At 33.4% G+C, this 20,725-nt stretch overlaps 1 protein-coding gene across 1 annotated transcript in view; it reads left to right on the forward strand.

Annotated features, from left to right (window-relative positions):
• The window catches only part of LOC114331925 (putative carbonic anhydrase 3), a 147,971-nt gene that overhangs the window by 107,443 nt on the left and 19,803 nt on the right, over window positions 1–20,725 (forward strand). The window contains exons 2-5 of the mRNA XM_050646337.1: window positions 502–540; window positions 2,852–3,001; window positions 10,114–10,237; window positions 10,297–10,402. Coding sequence (XP_050502294.1) covers window positions 502–540; window positions 2,852–3,001; window positions 10,114–10,237; window positions 10,297–10,402 — 419 coding nt within the window. The remainder of the gene's footprint in view (window positions 1–501; window positions 541–2,851; window positions 3,002–10,113; window positions 10,238–10,296; window positions 10,403–20,725) is intronic.

The raw sequence follows: 20,725 nt of genomic DNA on the forward strand, positions 1-20,725 counted from the left end.
TCAGTGAACCGCCTGAAAACGTTGGTATGTTGGGCAAACCGCCAGTTACGACAAAGAACAAGAGTGGCTGATGCAGTAGAGAGTAGCAGCACTGAAATGGAACTGGGCAGGTCAAGTGGCAGATACTAGATGGACAAAGCGGATACTGAAATGGAGACCAAGAGATGATGCCTACCGAAGCAGAGGTCGTCCACCAACACGTTGGACTGATGATCTAAAGCGTTGTTATAGGAATTGGATGCAAGAGGCACAAGATCGAAATAGATGGAAAATTATGAGGGAGATCTATGTCCAGCAGTGGACAAGCGAAGATTGAATGATTAGTGGCAAACACAAATTTCTCAATAGTTACACAATGGACATTTTCAAGATTTTTTTTTATTTTCATAGTCAAACTGGGAAACAGAGATGGATATTAGCTATAAGGAATATCTCGTTAGATACTGATTAATAAAATAATAAAAAGACAGACGGATTACTGAAACTTTATTTTCATTTCAGATATTGTTGCTGGCTCGGACTGGAGATATCAGGATGAAGGTAAGTAATCATAGATATCACTCAGTCAGATCAGGGTTCGAAACAATAAACAACAATTTTTTGTTCGAAACAACAAACGTGTTGGGAAATTCAATACATTACCTAAGGACATTATCCTGTTGCCATGTATCCATCATAATGCATTTTATTTAAGTATGCACCTTTAATGCATCCATGTTATATTTAAAGGGTTTTTACCCGAATATTTTTCTTTGGTGGCTCAGCTAGCATCCAATCTATCTAACACTGATGATGATTTTTTTATAAAATCGAAAACGTTTTGTTATGATTTAGCCATTTAAAGGGATTTTAATCAAATTTTATACCTTTTACAAAGAATTTTTCCAATTTTAACAATTTTTTGGTTACAATACCTAACGTAAACTAATATATGTTCTCCATTCTTGCTTCTTTTAAGGTGTGGTAATGTAATACATGTCTTAATTTCGTTCTACTGTTCTTGTATGCCGCTAGTAGTGTATTCAACTATTTTCTCCCAAAATTCTTATTGATCTCTGTTTTTACTTTTTTCTGGATGTTATTTTCTTCCAGTTTTTTTATAATCTATTTTAGGGCCTTATTTTCATATGAATTATTTTGAGTCGTATGTTGATATTTGCAACTAATAGGCTATTATTAGAGAAGACAATATCTGTGCCTGGATATGTTTTTGTTGAGGTGATAGAATGTTGACAAAATCAATTTGGTTTATTATGATTTTTTCTCGGGTTTCACCGGAAGCTTTTCATGTAATTTAACGTCTTTATGTAATTTAAAAAATGTATTCGTTACAACCATATCCGTCTCTTGGCATAATTAGATCAGCCTTTCTCCTTTTTCTTTTCTTGTGCCAAGAACATATGACGCCACAACATTATTGATGCCTTTATAGTCTCGCAAAACATCGGGCCTTGCATTGTATCCATTATTTCGTGTTTTGGTGGTCTGTTATAGTGAATTAATAAAGAAAAAGATCACCAATGGTGGCACCAACATTAAAGCCACGCCTCTTATTTTATCCGATTATCGTGACAATAACATTTTGCATACCAGTAATTCCACTGAAAAATTAGGGAAAATTAGAAATAACAAATTAATAAAAAAATAAAAAATATACAGGGTGTCCCGAAAAGATTGATCATAAATTATACCAAAGATTCTGGGATCAAAAATACGTTGATTGAACCTTACTTACCTATATACAATAGTGCACACAAAAAAAGTTACAGCCCTTTAAATTTACACAATGAAAATCGATTTTTTTTTCATATATCGAAAACTCGTAGAGATTTTTTATTGAAAATGGACATGTGGCATTCTTATGGCAGGATAAAAAACCCCATAAAAATTTTATGTAATTCCCTTTAACCCCCCCATACTTTTGTGTACGTTCCAATTAAATTATTATTGTGGTACCATTAGTTAAACAGAATATTTTTGAAACTTTTTTTGCCTCTTATTAATTTTTTTTCAATAAGCCAGTTTTTATCGAGGTACGGCTTCTTTTTTAATATGTGTACATACAAATTTTATGGGGGTTTCGTTCCTATAAGCCCCTCAAATTTTTGTGTACGTTCCAATTAAACTATTATTGCGGTACCATTAGTTAAACACTGTGTTTTTTGCCCCTAGTGTTTTTTCGATAAGGCACCTTTTATCGAGATGTGGCTCCTTGTTTAATCTGGTTCAAAATATACCTAAAAATGTAAATTATAAATAAATCTTATTATTACCAGGTCTCTACAATCGTACTTAACCATATACAAATATGTGGTTACTTAAAAAATATTCAGAATATCTCGATAAAAACTGGCTTTTAGAGAAAGTACTAGGAGGCAAAAAAGTTTTAGAAACATTGTGTTTAACTAATAGTGCTACAATCATAATTTAATAGGAACATACTCACAAGTTTAGGGGGATTTAAGGGAACAAAACCCCCATAAAATTTTCATGAAGTGCACAAATTTCACTATAATTTTTTTAAGATGTTCCTGCCATAAGAATGCTACATGTCCATTTTCAATAAAAAATCTCTAATAGTTTTCGATATATTGGAAAAAATTAATTTTCATTTTGTAACTTCAAAGGGCTGTAACTTTTTTTATGTGCTCATTTGTACTAAGGTAAGTTAGGTTCAATCAACCTATTTTTGACTCCAGAATCTGTGGTATAATTTATGACCAATCTTTTCGGGACACCCTGTATATTAGCTCTTTTCATATTTTTTTTACTGGATGTTTAAAAAGTTAGTTTGATAGGATATATTTTTTATGTATATTAGTATCAATTGTAACATTCCAAATCCTTTTAGGGCATTGGGCTGCATTGTGCCAGACTGGATCAAAGCAGAGTCCCATACCTCTATCGAAATCGATAGCGGAAGAAGCTGATTTTTCTCCATACAGTTTATTTGGTTACGGAAGGGAAACAGCTATTTTGGTAAAAAATAACGGTCATTCAGGTAAGGATAATATTTTATAATACAAAATTAACATTTTACTCTTTGAAAGACAAATTGAAATTGATTATTCATTTATTTTTTGGTTGTTATATCCATGTCTGATGTCGTTACATTCTTTTTTAAAGTTTGATTTATCTCATACTTTGGGAAGATGTGAGAATTTTATAGTCTAGTCGCAACATAGGGGGTCCCGTGGGAAATTCTAGCTCGCCGTGATTTGATGGTGGTATTAGAGGTTTTTTGGGGTCCCTGAATCCAATGGAAGTGGTCTGGAAGCCCAAATATGGTGCGTTAAATTGTTATTATTAAATTATGGTAAAATTAGGTATTTTTCAGGAATTATTAGAAGCCTATTCTAATATGATTAGAATTATGTAAATAAATTGATAGTGTTAAGGTCTTGTCTGGAGAATCTGGTGAATATTTTTGGTCACTGAATCGAATGCGACTAATTGTGGTTACTCAAACGATGCTTTAATTTTGTTAATAACAAAATAATTGTTTATTCGTCGAAAAGCTCGAAATAATGCGCTATCTATAGTAAGTTTGTAGTCTTTTTCCTAGTACTTTTATACGCTAAATCGATTGCTAGTAGTCGTGATAGCTTAAACCACGTTTCGACTTTGTTATTAATAAATTATTGTAAAAATAACGGTTTATAGTACGTTTACTCACAGTTTTTGCTCTAAATTAAAAAAAAAACCACTTGGATTAACATGAAATTTGGCATACACGTAGCTAATGTTGTCAAACAAAACAAGTGATATTGTGCCGATGTGTGCTTTTACCCTGGGGGTGGGTTTCACCCCTTTTAGGGGGTAAAAAACCTTTAAAATAAGTCCGGAAGTGGATAAACTGATTAATTCTAAGCAACTTTTGTTCTATACAGTTTTTTCACTTTTCTAGTTAGTTGCGAGTAAATATGTTCATTTTTCAACAAAAAACCCACGTTTTTAGACGGTTTTTTGCAAATAACTCAAAAATTAAGTATTTAAAAAAAATTTCGTAGCTAAAATATAGACTATAAAAAAGTGAAAAATATGGTGTAGGTGTGACATCCGTAGACCCAGTAGAAGCGGAGTTGTAACTAATGAACAACAGATTCATATTCGTCAAATTCCAAATTGAATATTTCAACATAAAATAATCAAAAAATTAAGCACTTTTTAAGGCAAACTCATTACAACTTTTTAAAAGCTTTTAAAAAAAGTTTATTCCTGTTTCTGAAAAAGTATCTAGTATTAAAAATGAGCAAGTTACCCTCAAAATAAAGTTGGTCCTTTTTTTTTTGGTAAAAAAAACGAGAAAATCACCCCCTAATTATTATCTCAAATGAAATTAATCGTTACCGCTTCACAAGTTGCTTTACTTAGGTTGTATTTATATGATCTGTAAGTTTCATCAGTTCGAAAGTGCTTATAAAACCACCCAAAACGTGTTTTTTTTGTTTAAATGTAAACCTATTCACTCGCAAATAACTCTACTTAGTGAAAAAACTGTATAGAACAAAGGTTGCTTAGAATTAATCAGTTTATCCACTTATTATCGGACTTATTTTAAGGTTTTTTTTTCACACACAAAAAGGGATGAAAGTCACCCCCAGGGTAAAAGCACACATCGACACAATATCGTTGGTTTTGTTTGACATGTTAGCTACGTGTATGCCAAATTTTATGTCAATTCAAGTGGTTTTTTAAAATTTAGAGCAAAAACCGTGAGTAAACGTACTATAAAACGTTATTTTTGAATTAATTTATTAATAACAAAATCGGAACGTGGTTTAAGCTATCACAATAGTGGCAATCGATTTAGCGTATAAAAATACTATGAAAAAGACTACAAATTTGCGGTAGATAGCGCATTATTTCGAGCTTTTCAGCTAATAAACAAATATTCTGTTATTAACAAAATAGGAATATATTTTGAGTAATCCCGACTAGTCGCATTCGATTCAGCGACCAAAAATATACCAGAGAAGACCTTAACACTATCAATTTCTTTACAGGGCTTCTAATAATACCTGAAAAATACCTAATTTTACCCCAATTTCTAAATAACAATTAAACGCACCATATTTGGGCTTCCAGACCACTTCCATTGGATTCAGCGACTCAAAAAACCTATAATACCACCATCAAATCACGGCGAGCTAGAATTTCTCACGGGACCCCGTATGTTGCGACTAGACTATATTTATTATGTACCATTCTCCGTTTAATGATTATTTTTAATGATTTTTGTTTTCGCTTAGTAAAAAAAGTCAGAGTAAAAAAATGGGGAAAAATGTTATTTTTCGTTGTTATTTAACAACATTTGTTACAGATTAGATTTAGCTTCAAGGGTAAATTAATCTATAGTTAACATTTTTTCTTACTTAATTAGTTATGCCTAATTAAATTTTGGGAAAACATTTTAACTCGATATTGTTCTTGGAACCAATTCTCTACACAGTCTTTACAGCTGATTTCTCAACTGAAGAAGAATCTACAATCGCAACATTCGCAGATGACACTGCAATTCTGATAAAAAAAACCCAGATCCCATACAGGCAGCTGAAATATTGCAACAAAACATACATTTAATTGAAATATGGGCTAAGAAATGGAAGATAAAAATCAACGACGCAAAATCCGAGTTAACGTAGTATTAACTAAATGTCACAAATAAACACCGAATATTCTAATGCATAACAACAACATTCGTAAAAATGATACTATAAAATATCTTGGATTACATTTTGACAAGGGGCTAACATGGAGAACACACATCTGGATGAAGAGGAAGAAATTAGGAATGGAATTCAAAAAACACTACTGGTTACTCGGCCGAAAATCCACCTTATCTTTATCTAACAAAATATTAGTGTATAAAGCAGTCATCCAGCCCATCTAGACATACGGCATTGAACTGTGGGGACTGTGTAATAGGGTGGTTCGAAAAAAACTTTTTTTCTTATTTCAGATCGCTATAGTGCGCAAAAGTTGCCATTGGTATAGACTTGAAAAAAGCACTAATTATTATTTTTTTATTAATTTGTCTTCCGGTCGCGCAATGCCATCAAAGTTAGCAAAAATTGTGAAAAACCTTAATTTTTCATATATTTTTTTAACAGGCCAAATGGTTTTAATTGCGTTCCTATACCATGAATTAACTACTAAAAGTATAAAAAATCAATATAAATGCACTTATTATACATTTGTTTCATATCTTCCGGTCGCGCAACATAATACAAAATGAGTAAAATTAGTTATTTTTGCAAAATTTCGAAGTTTGACTGTTTGGTACAATTTAATCATACGACTTTTAGAGATGGTATAGTTCAATTCAATTATAATAATATATTTAAAATCTAAGCATATAAGATAAATTTTGATATTCAATTGTTATTCGGTCGCGCAGCTTCGTCAAAAACAGCAGACTACCGAGAGGCGAGGCGAAAGTGACGAATGCCAGCTAAGCGCGCGCAGCCACAAGTAAAGATACATGTGGGAATACCTCTACAATGGAGTATTTGTCTTCTCCATTACAACGAACTGCCATTCCACCACCTTTTCCAACACTTAGATGAAAATACAACAGACCCAATAGGATATTCCGGACCAATTGGAAAGGTCCTACCTGATTGTGAAAGCCTACCACTTATTGATTTTAATCCTATTGATTGTGAAATTCCAAAAGTTGACAAGCGTATTCTTAGCAAGCACCGATAATTGTACTTGCTTAAATTGTCAGAAGTCATCAAGTCAGGACATTGTTCAGAAGACTTTGTAGTGGGTACGTGATCCTAGCCCAACGTCACATTCAAGATGGCTTACTACTGCAAACCGAGTTTTGCGTTTCTACATCAGTGTGTCCAACCCTTCTGAAAATCTGAGAGAGATTGTCACATTTATTCTCAAATGTTATAATATGCTTCTGTGGTTTGCCACAAAAATAAACCACAAATTCACAGATGGGCCTAGACATGATTACAAAATCACTGAATCTTCAAGGTACTTACCAGAAGAGCTGCTTCAAGTTGTTGATCCCGTTTTACAACGGAATGCTTACTTTGCCCATCCCGAAAATTTACTTTTGGCTATGGTAACTAATGACAGAAACCATGTCCGAGAGCTGGGCTTTAGGCGTATCATGAAGGAAAATCAAGCAATATCTGAAAGTGACTCTATCAGAATCTTTAAACCACCAAACTTAAACTTTGAATCTAAATAGTATTACGAAATTATCAAATGGAACACCAGTACACTGACTCCCCTCTACTGCTAAGAACATTGACTAATGAAGAGATAAAACAGTATGTGAGCAATGACTTCAAGCTTGTTATGAGTATAGATATATATTTACTTTGCCATGCCATACACAGGCAGTTGAAAGATGCGTTAAGCTAGTGACCGAAACTTCAAGTAAAGTGTGTGGAGACAGTTCCAGAGACGGCTATATTAGAACCACATTATTGCATCGCTCAGCGATGCCAACGATTAAAATCAACAACAACTGGTAGTCTTTCACAATCAGGTAGGGCCTTTCCAATCGGTCCGGATATCCTATAGTGCCTGTTGAATTTCCATCTAAGTGTTGGAAAAGGTGGCAGAATGGCACTTCGTTGTAATGGAGAAGACAAATACTCCATTGTAGAGGTCTTCCCACATGTATCTCTATTTGTGGCTGCGCGAGCTTCGATGGCATTCAACACTTTCGCCTCGCCTCTCAGTAGTCTGCTGTTTTTGACGAAGCTGCGCAACCGAATTCCACTTGAATATCAAAATGTATCTTATATGCTTGGATTTTAAATATATTATTGTAATTGAATTAAACTATAGCATCTCTAAAAGTCGTATTATTAAATTGTACTAAACAGTCAAACTTTGAAATTTTGCAAAAACTACTAATTTTACTCATTTTGTCTTATGTTGCGTGACCGGAAGATATGAAACAAATGTATAATAAGTGCATTTATATTGATTTTACATACTTTTAGTAGTCAATTCATGGTATAGTAACGCAATTAAAACCATCTGGCCTGTTTAAAAAAAATATGAAAAATTAAGATTTTTCACAATTTTTGCTAACTTCGATGGCATTGCGCGACCGGAAGACAAATTAATAAAAAAATAATAATTAGTGGTTTTTTCAAGTCTATACCAATGGCAACTTTTGCGCACTATAGCGATCTGAAATAAGAAAAAAAGTTTTTTTCGAACCACCCTACTGTGTAACTTATCATTTAGAAAATAAGTGTCTGTGTCTATACTTAGTTTAGTTATTAGTAATAAACCCAGAAGGAGTTGATAGTCATTGGACTAAAACTCTTTTTACACAACATGTTCGTTTATCAAAAATGCTAAGTGTTACTTACTGTATTTAAATTGTATTTCAAAGCAAATAAAGAAAACTCGATATAGTATAATTCATTGTTATTTTATTGATAAACCTGTAGACCGGGCTGTATCGTCGCCCCCGCTAGCGAAATTATTCCTATTCGATTTTTTTGCACCAACTTACTCAAAAAGAGGTCCTTACAGCATATCCACAGGGTTCCGGGCGGTGCCGTGGTCGAAAATTTGTTTAAACAATATTTTTTAAACAAATTCACAAAAATAATTTTTTCATTCTGAACAATATTTTGTTAGATACTTTGGGCCATTCTGAGCAAAAAAGGTCTCTTGCCATTTTTCTCTAAAATTGATTGTTATCGAGTTATATGCGATTAAAAATTTGAAAAATGCGAAAATGGCCATTTTCAAGTCTTAATAACTCGATTAAAAATTATTATTATCAAATTCAAAAAGTCACTAAATCAATTTTCAAACCCCTTCTTCAAGGTCCTGAAGAGATTTTTGTCATTATTTTATTAGAAAGCTGCTATTTTTAATTATTAACAAATAGCGCTATAGTCCAATAATCCGAATAATTTACCTAACGGGGCCAACAGTACAGCATGGTCTAATACATATCAGCGGTTAATTTATGTCTTCAATGCACTTAGGAAGCTCGCATACCAAAAGCAATATCCGAACGATATTTGTAACATGCAACATCCCATATAGTCCAGACTATATCGTCGCCCCCGTTAGCGAAACTATTTCGATAAGATCTTTTTGGACAAACTTACTCAAAAAGTGGTCCTTATAACACGTCCACAGGGTGCCGGGCGGTGCCGTGGTCGAAAAATGATTTAAACAATTTTTTTTAAACAATTCACAAAAATAATTTTTTCATTGCGAACGATTTTTTTAGATAATTTGGGTTATTCTAAGCAAAAAAGGTCTCCTGTGATTTTTCTCTAAAATTGATTGTTTTGAGTTATATGGCCATTTTCGTATTTTTCAAATTTTAAATCGCGTATAACTCGACAACAATCAATTTTAGAGAAAAATCACAAGAGACCTTTTTTGCTCAGAATGTCCCAAATTATCTATCTCTATTTGTGCGAAGTGACAAAATTATTTTTGTAAATTTGTTTTAAAAAAATTGTACAAACAATTTTTCGACCACGGCACGGCCCGGATCCCTGTGGATATGTTATAAGGACCTTATTTTGAGTCAGTTTGTGCAAAAAAATCGAATCGGAATAATTTCACTAACGAGGGCGACGATACATCCTGGACTATAGCGCTAATTGTTAATAATTAAAAATAACAGCTTTGTAATAAAATAATGACAAAAATATCTTCAGGACCTTGAAGAAAGGGTTTGAAACTTGATTTGGTCACTTTTTAAATTTCATAATAATCATTTTTAATCGAGTTATTAAGCCTTAAAAATGGCCATTTTTCAAATTTTTAATCGCATTGAACACGACAACAATTAATTTTAGAGAAAAATGACGAGACCATTTTTGCTCAGAATGTCCCAAATTATCTAAAAAAAAATTGTTCGAAATAAACATATTATTTTTGTGAATTTAAAAAAAAAATTGCTTAAACAATTTTTCGACCACGGCACCGCATGGCACCCTGTGGATATGTTATAAGGACCTCTTTTTGAGTGAGTTTGTGAAAAAAAAAATCGAATCGGAATAATTTTGCTAGCGGGGTCTACTGATTTTTCTATTATTCCTAAAATTAAAAAAAAAAAAAAGATTAATCTGAAATTTATTTTACATGTTTCAGCGGAAGTTCGGCTGAAAGTACGTGATCCAATACCAGAAATAAGTGGAGGGGGGCTGCCAAATGTTTTTCAGTTGGACCATCTTCATTTTCATTGGCAATCCGAACATACTATCGATCGCTACAGGTAAGCTACTTAATTTTGAAATATTATATTTTCTCACGTTTGTTTTTCATAACTTTTAGATTTCCTTTGGAATTGCATCTTGTTCACTATGACAAAAAGTGGGCTAATTTACAAGAAGGCTTAAAGCATCCTGGTGGGGTAGCTGTGTTTGCTGTTTTATTTGATGTAAGCTATTTGGATTAGTTGTTGTTTCTAACTGTGTTTCTGGAATTAATTGTAAAATTTTAGTTTTAATTATTTAATTAGTCCATTGAAATATTACATTTAGGGTTACATTTCTTAGAGGGGTCAATTTTATTTTTTTAATGCGTAGGGGGTTTAGTAGAGGCTTACGTTAAAGTTTTTGGGGTCGCCACCCTTTTTCCCCGGCCGCCATCTTGGAAAAAGGGGTGCAAAGGGCTTTCGCGCTGTATCTCCTAAACTAGCAACCCTAGAGAAAATTTAACGACACTAAAATGTAGCAAATTAAATTTTCTACAATTTTATATCTATTACTTTTTATCGTCAAGTGACCAACAAAAAAGTTTTTTTTTCTCTGATTCTGGCGTTGGTTTAGAACTAGAACCTTTAGTCACGTAATTGTGTAACTTATCACTAACTCAGGTGTAATGTGTAGTGTGTGTGTTGAGTAAGTGTCTTGTTACTTTGCAAAGTCGACGTCATTGTCTTTGCAAAGAGACGCTAATTGTATCCGAACGTCTGCGTTCCCTCCGGTGAGTACCGATCCCACAAGGACAGAAACTATTTTCATTTATTAATTTATAATAAATGAAAAAATTCCAGACCCTGGTGAGATTCGAACTCACTACCATTCGGAACTTTCGATCCAAAGGTTAGGCGCTCTTAACAAAAAAGTTATAAACTAAAATAAGAGAAAATTTTGTAAGAAGTTTCCTTTTGGAGGAAATAACTTTTTGTCCGTTCATTTCACAACAATAGTACATTGTTTACCGGGTAGGAAAAGCTTAACATTCCTGGACGACTGTGAAGATTGCTAAGTCGAGGCGCAAGCCGAGACTTAGCAACACAGAGTCCAGGAATGTGGCTTTTCCTACGAGGTAAACATACTATTTTTCCGCAAATCGTTTAAAATTCGACAGATATTGATTGATTTAAAAAAAAACGCGATAATTTTATTCCCAAATAAATGGTGCTTTGAAATTCCTAATAAAATTACTTGGGTTACTATGGAAACGTATTGAGGTTGAATTGTCAAACTTGACGCTTATAAATTTAACACTAACAACTGTACGGAAATATCATTTCCTTACAGTAAGGAAATGACATTTCCTTACAGTAAGGAAGTCCTGACTTTTTCTTCAAGAAATTTTGACAGGAATGTCAAAATTTCCTGGCGATTTGCGGAAAAGTAACATTATAGCGATTTTGTAGAGGATTTTTCAACGAACAATTTACACTAAAAAGTTGTTTAATTTTATTTATTTATCTAGGCTTTGCAGAGCTCCAAACTTGACCAGGTTCGCGAATTCTCATAGGAATACAATAAAAACAAAACCTTAGGCTTACTTTTCTATCTATCTATATACTTATTATGATTTTAACATTCCTATGCTATTATTAAACTATTTTTGACCCTTTGCCCCGCCACCTATGAGGTAGACTCTGGAGGCGCGTTTTTTGTGTGGTATCCCCAATAGGCATAATCCACGGACAATTTCTAGACAAAATAATATTATTTATTATTATATCTTAAAAAACATCTATCATAGTTATTATTTTTTCATTTTTTTCGATGGTTTAGGCTGCGAGTCAAGATCTGAATCAGTATCCGAGGTGAATTTTTGTGGTATAATGAGAGTTAGAGTTGGCGTCGTTGTCGGTAATTCATCTTCCAATTCATTTGCTTCAATAATAATTAATGTTGATATGTACACGACGTTACTGCAACTTTCACCACCACAGTGGGGGCACACTGCTGAACATTTGAGGTCTGCTTTTCGGCAACCATATGCACTTCCAGTTTCCATTACATCTGCAAAAGATGAATTTAATAAGTTCAGGGGTACTGGAGGTTTGTTGGAAGTTTGGATTGGTATCCAAAATTGTCCATGCTTTTTCCAGCCCCAATCTTCTGGATCACAATGTTTACCGAGCCATGACTGAATCTGGTGATACACTCGGAGTCTGTGGAAACAAACTGCATCTTGTGTTGGAATAAGTGAGGACAGAATAAATACATTTTTGGTCACTGTTTTAGCGAATCGTTTGTATCTCAGGATTTCCAGAGAAACGTCTTTATTTCCGCCATACAAAGAGACAAAAAACGTTCGCCGACAACAGTAAGTAAAGATAGCCCGACTTTCCCACTGACAAATAATTTTCCCCAGAGGTTTCTTACAAATAAAATAATCACCACTCATGATGCGCGCTTACAAAAAACACAAAATGCTTATGTAATCACAAAAATATAAATTTTGCCCACAAGACTCTCGATAGTATTATCTATAAAACTCAAAATACTTTTAACAATTTTTAATACGACTGCACGTGGCCAAATAGGTAGCACAATTGTAAGAATAAGTTAAGTAGAGGGGAACCGACTGCTGCGCCACCTAGGAAAAATTATAATAATGAAAGTAATAGCAGGCAGATATTCAGTCCGGTACGGAAGAATAATGATGTAACTCAGTGGCGTAGCGTAGTGGGCGCGGCAGGGGCGGCCCGCCCCGGGCGGCACTTTTTAGGGGCGGCAAAATTTAACAATAAATAATAAAAATATTTTGTAAATATTTGAACCATTTTATATTTTTATCGCAACTACAAATTCGGACCGATTGAAAGGAGCACGGAATTTTTCATTATTAATTACTTATTTTGTGACGAATTCGATGAATTCCTTTTCTTTGAATGATATTTTGTAGTGACTGGCAAGAACGTCTATACTGACTTGTCGAAATTCCCCGTTTATGACTAACAATCACCACAACTTTTTTTCGGCAATTTAGAACGTTGCTATTCTTTTTTTCCTTATCGACACATCGTTGGGAAGTTCTGATAGCAGCTACAGGCAAAAAAAGGATTCAAGACACGCGGTGGAGTGCAAGAGGCGATGCCGTGACATGGCATCATTACAAAGACATTCTCGTCACTTTGGAAAAACTGACAGAGGCACAAACACTAAGACAGATGCAGGTGCTTCACTAGTTTCGATGCAGTCATTTTCCTTTCTTTGTTTTTTGGGCCTGTGGCAACCGATGCTACATGCAGTGAATGATGCACAAAAATATTTACAAACAAAAGGACTTGACATAAGATTGTGCGCTCAGAAAGTAAATGCTTTGCAGATGATATTGACAGAGAAAAGAGAGGAATGAGCAAATGGCGCTGTAGGTAGATTATGCAAAAATATGTGTGAATAACTTGGAGTTTCCATAAAACCTCGGAGGCGCATAACAAGAAAGCATATTTTTGATGACGGAACTAGAGGTGCTAACTTGTCTTGTGAAAATGAGTTGAGACGAAAGCTGTTTTGTTCGTTAGATAGAGATAGAGTTATTGTAGAAATTCGTGAGCCTTTTCAACAGCAACAGGATTTAACGGATAAGTTTGTTTATCTAACGACGGCTATATTATTAGATCCAGACAACACTGAATGTAATCTAGACTACGCATCTGACGAAATTGACGAGCAGGGTTTCAAGCTGGAAAAACTTCGACTGCGGACTTTCGTTGCTGCTATAGGCAACGAAATTGATTAATGCAGACTCGCTTAAAATATTTAAATTTATTGTTAAATCCAAGGTGGAAGATACTGTGCCCAATATTTTAATAATGTTCCGAATATTTTTCACAGTTGCTACAAGCAATGCCAGCTGCGAGAGGAGTTTTTCAAAATTGAAATTGATTAAAAATTATTTAAGATCGACAATGAGTACTCTAAGGGTTTGCTCACTACGGAGAGCAATGGATTGTATCCTCGCTCTCTGGTATTTATATTCGTAAATTCTCGCATATACAATAATGTATTTATTTTACATAGCGATCGAAACTATATTATCGATCGCTATGTAAAATAAATACATTATTTTAAATGCGAGAATTCACGAATATAAATACCAGAGAGCGAGGGTCGGAGCGAGGATAAAATCTTTTGGTCTCCGTAGTGAGCACACGCTCAGACTAACTAATTTGGCTATTTTGTCTATTGAGCAAGAGGTGTGTGATGCGATAGACATTGACGGTGCAATAAAAGACTTTGCTCTTAAAAAAAGTAGACGTATAAATTGTTAATTGAAGACGGAAGTTTTGTTTTTAATTCTAACAAATACTCATATTACTTTTCAATAAAAATAAAAATATAACATTATAGTATCGTTCTAGTTCTAATTAAAAATTGATTTTTAATTAGAACTTTTGTCGATCGTCAAGGTGTACCTAATCTTAAGTGATAGGTACCGGTACCTAAGTTATATCAATGTATCTAATTAGTTAAAGTAAAAGAATTTTTGTATTAACAAACGTGATTGTAAAACTTAGATAAACTTTTTTATTTAAAATCCAACCTGTATAATGCAAAATAATGATAACTGTTCTCGCCGAAAAGTTCTCTATAATTAATGTATGTAATGTATAGTATACTATAAATTAAAATACCTAAATAAGAGGGCGGCAAAATTGTCTTCCGCCCCGGGCGGCCGACACTCACGCTACGCCACTGATGTAACTGCAAATTTTGTCATTTCCTGTTTATTGCGTAGGTAATTAACTTATAAAATACTATGTACAGATGATACAAAAACGACCGAACTGTAAAAATGTGCTGAGCCACTATAGGGTAGTTGCGTCGTTACTGAAATACGCGCTATGTTAGACCTTGTTTCAGACGCATAATGACGCAACTGTAGATAGGGTTGAAGATGGGGCGATTAAATTAAGATAATGAAATTCGAACCAATATCGATGAAAATAAAAGCCATCGTTGACAAAAAACAAACGCCATACCGATGCTCCTGGACGATTACTCTTCATTTAATCCCTATTTTAAATATTTCAAAATCATTTTTTTGGCTCTTCTGAGGCATTTTGCATTTTGCGGTTGCGTCATTCTTCTTCTGGACCGGCGAATTTGTCCTCAAACAACTTATTGTGCCTTTTCTATATATGCTTAGGGTTCTGAGTTTTCTAGTTGGGAGAAGGGTCAAAAACAGATTAATAATAGCATATGAACGTTAAAATTATAATAAATTGTATGAATAAAAAAATATATAGATAGGCTAGTACGCCTAACGATTATTTTTATTGTGTCCCTATGAGAATTCGAGAATCTGGTCAAGTTTGGAGCGCTGTAAAACCTAGATAAATAAATAGAATTAAACAACGTTATAGTGGAAATTGTTCGCTAAACCCTCTACAAAATTGCTTAAATGTTATTTTATTGTAAAACTAACTGAAAAGAAGTTATAACCTCCAAAAAGAAACTTGCTAAAAATTTTTTACTTATTTTTGTTTATATCTTTTTTGTTGGTCACTTAACGATAAAAAGTAATAAAAACAAAATTGTAGGAAATTTAATTTGCTACATTTTATGTTTTATTATATTTTCCGTAGGGTTGGTAGTTTAGGAGATATAGCACGAAACCACTTTGGCAAGGTTTGACAAGGGTGGCGACCCCAAAAACTTGAACTTAAGCTTCTACGGATCCCCTCTACATATTTAAAAAATTAAATTGGAACACACTTATGGACACATTGGACTATGGAACAATCAATTATTGAGAATCAATATTTACCAGAATTTAAAAAGAAAAACTAATATTATACAAGACGATATTTTAAGTAATATTCAAAACAACTTGGACCATCTGAAATTCTCGAAATTGGCAAAATGGTTGTACTATTTAAAATGTATAGCATGGGTTGTGATTGTATTAATAATTATACATTAAATAGTTATTCAAAAAGTTTAATTTTTGCAAGAACCATTTTTCAAATATGTAGTTCAGTTTGCCAAACTTTTTTAGTTCACAGTCTAATTTGATTTTTTTCATTAAAAATTAGGTATTTAAATGGGTAAAAAATAAATTAAAAATAAATTATGCCATTTGATTTGCCTATTTGTCCAATTTGTAAAATTCTTTTCAGAGTTTTCAAAAACCGTAAATAGGATGGATTTTTTTTATGGGCCAAACTATTTTTTTAAACCCTGACCCGATTTTTTCTAGTTTTAGACCAGACCATTTAGGAAAAATAAATCGATTTTTGAATACAGCACTTATCGACTTGTGTTCGGAATGATATCAGGAAAAAAGTTTACAATAGAAAAATGGGTGGAAATGCTGAATTGCATTTACATTGCATAAAATACATCCAAAAGTGCATAAATATGTCAAAATCAGTAGGTATATAAAGGACCAGATTTGGTTACTCGGGATTTTTTGGGGTCGCTGAACATGACTACGTCATAGGAACCGACCACCAGATGCACAAGGTCACTGCTAAGGCACGTCATATAAACTGTTGAGGGCTTTCTGCACTAAATTGATGCAAACAGAGTACTCTGGAGATTTTTGGGCTTGGAGTTGCTGAACAAGAATATCTGTTGCAAATATGGTACCTAAAAATCTTCGAAACTCCAGATGATGTGCCTTGTCAGTGACCTTGGGCACCATGTAGTCTGGGGGTCGGTTGTGAGGTATTCGTGTTTAGCGACCCCAAAAATACCCTAGTAATGTATTTGCATACATTTTGTGCCGAAATCCCTTGAAACTCTAGAAGACGACGTATCTTAGTAATGACCTTATAGGTTATGTCTAATGATATTCGTGTTCAGCAACGCCAATAACTCTCCGAGCAATCTGTTTGCACCAATTTAGTGCCCAAACCGCTCAAAACTTCAGATGAGGAACGGTTGAAACCAGTTAAGCAGATAACTATAGGCTACCCCAGACAATCGAAACAATACTGAATAATATTTCAATCATCCAAGAATGCTATCGTCTACCCTGGTCTAGCTCAGTATGCCAATATGTGTGTTCGTCTTGTCCTAATCTTAAATAGCCCAGTCGGGATAGCATTTGACCTTGCATTAGGAGCTGCCCCAAATTTTATTTTTCTAATCTTTAGGGAGGGTCAATATTAGTATAAATTTAAAATCTCGACTGAATTCCGCCGTTGCGTTAGCCGACATCTTGATTTTAAACGAGAACCATTTTTGCTCAATATCTCCGCCATTTTCAATTTTTTGACAAAAAGTGTAGAAACTGAAATTGTTGAAAATTCGATTTTGTATAATTTATTTATATATTTTAATATTGTTTTTATATTTTTTTAATATATTTTAATTTTTTTGTGCGGTCAATATTTTCCGAGTTATGAGGGGAAAATAGTGACAGTTGTAGCATAATTATTGAATTATTGAATTATCTCGTTTATTATTAGTTTTACAACAAATATATACCTATACAAAAATGAAGAGAATTAAATTTTTGTAAAATTTTGATGCCGTACATTTTTTTGATATAATCAATATTTAAGGTAGTACGTATGTGGTAAAAGTGCGAGCGTAAGACCTGATTGATTTTGTAGCAATTTTTTTTGTTCAATATCTCCGCCATTTTCAACTTTTTGACAAAAAGTGTAAGAACTGAAATTGTTGCAATTACGATTTACTACAATTTTTCGAGAGAACCAGTGGCGGGTCTACAAGAGGGGGAAATGGGAAAATTCCCCCCAACAGGGTCCAAAATTTAAAAAAAAATTGTTGAAACATCACGATATATTAGCTGACATAAAACTTAAAATATCGACAGACAAATTCAACCAATAAAATCCGCTAGTTAATAAAATTAAGTGAACTTAATGCATATAATGTCTTTTATGTCTTTTATATATTTAGTTTGGTTGATGTTTCATTGGAAGTTTCAAAAATTGTATAAAATATAACTCTCTTTATTTTTGTTTATGTACAATTATGTCGTAAAGTTAATAATAAATGAGACAATTCAATAATTATGCTTCCCCTCCGCTTCCATTATTTTCCCCCTTAACTCGGAGAATATTGATTGTATAAAAAAATTGTGCCAAAGAAATTGTAGGAAATTGCATTTCCAACAATTTTCTTTCCCACCATTTATGTCGAAATGTTGAAAATGGCGGAGATATTAAGCACTGTTTTTCTCATTTAAAATCAATATGGCGGCTAATGTAACCGCGAAATTCAGTCGAGATTTTAAATTTACACTACTATTGATCTCTCCTAAAGGATAGAATTATAAAATTTGGGGCAGCTCGGAAACAAAATTCAATTCAATAATTATGCTCCCCCCACCACTTTTTAGTATTTTCCCATGTAACTCGGAAAATATCAACCGCATGAAAAAAATTGTTAAAAAGAAATTGTAGGAAATTATATTTTAAACAATTTTAGTTGAAAATGGCGTAGATATTGAACAAAAACAATTGCTATAAAATCAATCCGGTCTTACGCTCGCGCCATTACCGCATACGTACTACCTTAAATATTAATTTTATCAAAAAAATGAAAGAGACCAAAATTGTGTAGAATTTAATTTTCTTCATTTTTGTATAGGTACATATTTGTTGTAAAACTAATAATAAACGAGATAATTCAATAATTCAATAATTATGCTCCAACTCTCAAAATTTTCCCCTCATAACTCGGAAAATATCGACCGCACGAAAAAAATTATAATAAATGAAATTATAGAAAATCGCATCTTCAACAATTTCAGTTTCCACACTTTTTGTCAAAAAATTGAAAATGGCGGAAATATTGAGCAAAAACGGTTCTCGTTTAAAATCAAGATGGCGGCTAACGCAACGGTGGAATTCAGTCAAGATTTTAAATTTATACCAATATTGATCCTCCCTAAAGATTAGAAAAATAAAATTTGGGGCAGCTCTTAACGCAAGGATAGGCCTGTTATTCGTCTAACCCGACTGGACTAAAAAGATGGCGTACCTTAGCAGTGACACTTAGCATCAGGTGATTCGGGGGTTGGTTCTAATGGCGTATTCGTGTTCAGCGACCCCAAAAACTTCCGAGTAATCTGTTTGCATCAATTGATTGCCGAATACCCTCGAATCCCCGGATTTAACTCCCCGGGTTTAACTCTGATTGCCTACTCGTGTTCAGTGACCCCAAGAACCCCCGGATAACAAAATCTGGCCCTTAATATAGTGATTTTGGCTCTTCTGTCCACTTTTGGATGCATTTTATGCACTTTGTAAAATGCAATTATGCTTTTCCATTTATTTTTCTATTGTAGACTTTTTTCCTGACGTCATTCTAAACACAATGCAAAAAGTTGCAAGTCGATAGGTGCTGAATTTAAAAATCGATTTATTCCTGTGTTTTCTATTTTTAATGCCCTGGTCTATTTGAACAAATCGATTGATGTTAATAGTATTTTGACCAAAATATGAGAGACATCGAACTTACCGCTCAAAAGTTATGACGAATAGAAATTGCTGTCAAAATTCACTCACCCTGTACATTATTAAAAAATAAAAGCAGACACGTTTTAATGGTCATTTGTTATTCCGTATAGTAATGTTCCTCATAACTCACTCTGAAAAATGCTTGTTAATGATAAAGGCCTAACTCCTAACCAAACTTTACTTTGATATGTTAAAAACCAAAAATGTCACGTCACGCCATAGAAATAAAAAATAAACTATTAGTCCAGAAAGCCACTGCGCATCCGCTAGGAAAAATATTCCGATTCGGATTTTTTGCACAATCTTACTCAAATAGGACCCGTTTTAACAAATTTGCATGTTGCCTGGACCAAAAGTGGGTCAAACATTTTTTAAACGTTTTTTTTTGTTTTTTTCGTAAAATTATATTTTTTGCATGGAACAAAGTTTTTTAGGTTTTTTGGATCATTCCAAACAGAAAAGGTCTTTAGTGACTTTTCTCTAAAGATGATAGTTTTTAACATATTATAAGCGATTAAAAATTGAAAAATTGCGAAATCGGCCATTTTTAACCTTCAAAAACTATGTGAAAAAATTTGAATGTTGCCGTGGTAGGTAGATATTCTTTAAACATCGATTGATGAAATCCCGAAGAGTTTTTTGCAATACAGTATTCAAAACTCCTTTGTTTTTAGTTTCTAATCACGCGTGCGCGACACTATTTTCCACCGTTGCATGTGTATACAGTATGGTGCAAATGAAAGGAATAAATTCGTTATTTCGTAAACCGGCGACTTTAAGGAAAAAACCCGAAACAGGTCGATTTTTATTTTTAAGTTATGATATTGTGGCATATATGGTATACTAGTGACGTCATCTGTCTGGGCGTGATGATGTAATCGATGATTTTTTTAAATGAGAATAGGGATCGTGTGGTAGCTCCTTTGAAAGGTTCTTTAATTCTCTATTCAGCAATTTAATCATTTACATAATTATTTATACAGGGTGTCCAAAAAAAATTTATTAAATTAAATTATTTGACCAAAAAAGATGTAGAAGGACACCCTGTATAAATAATTATATAAATGT

This window comes from Diabrotica virgifera, chromosome 1 (genome assembly GCF_917563875.1).
Source record: "Diabrotica virgifera virgifera chromosome 1, PGI_DIABVI_V3a".
Classification (NCBI taxonomy): Eukaryota; Metazoa; Arthropoda; class Insecta; order Coleoptera; family Chrysomelidae; genus Diabrotica; species Diabrotica virgifera.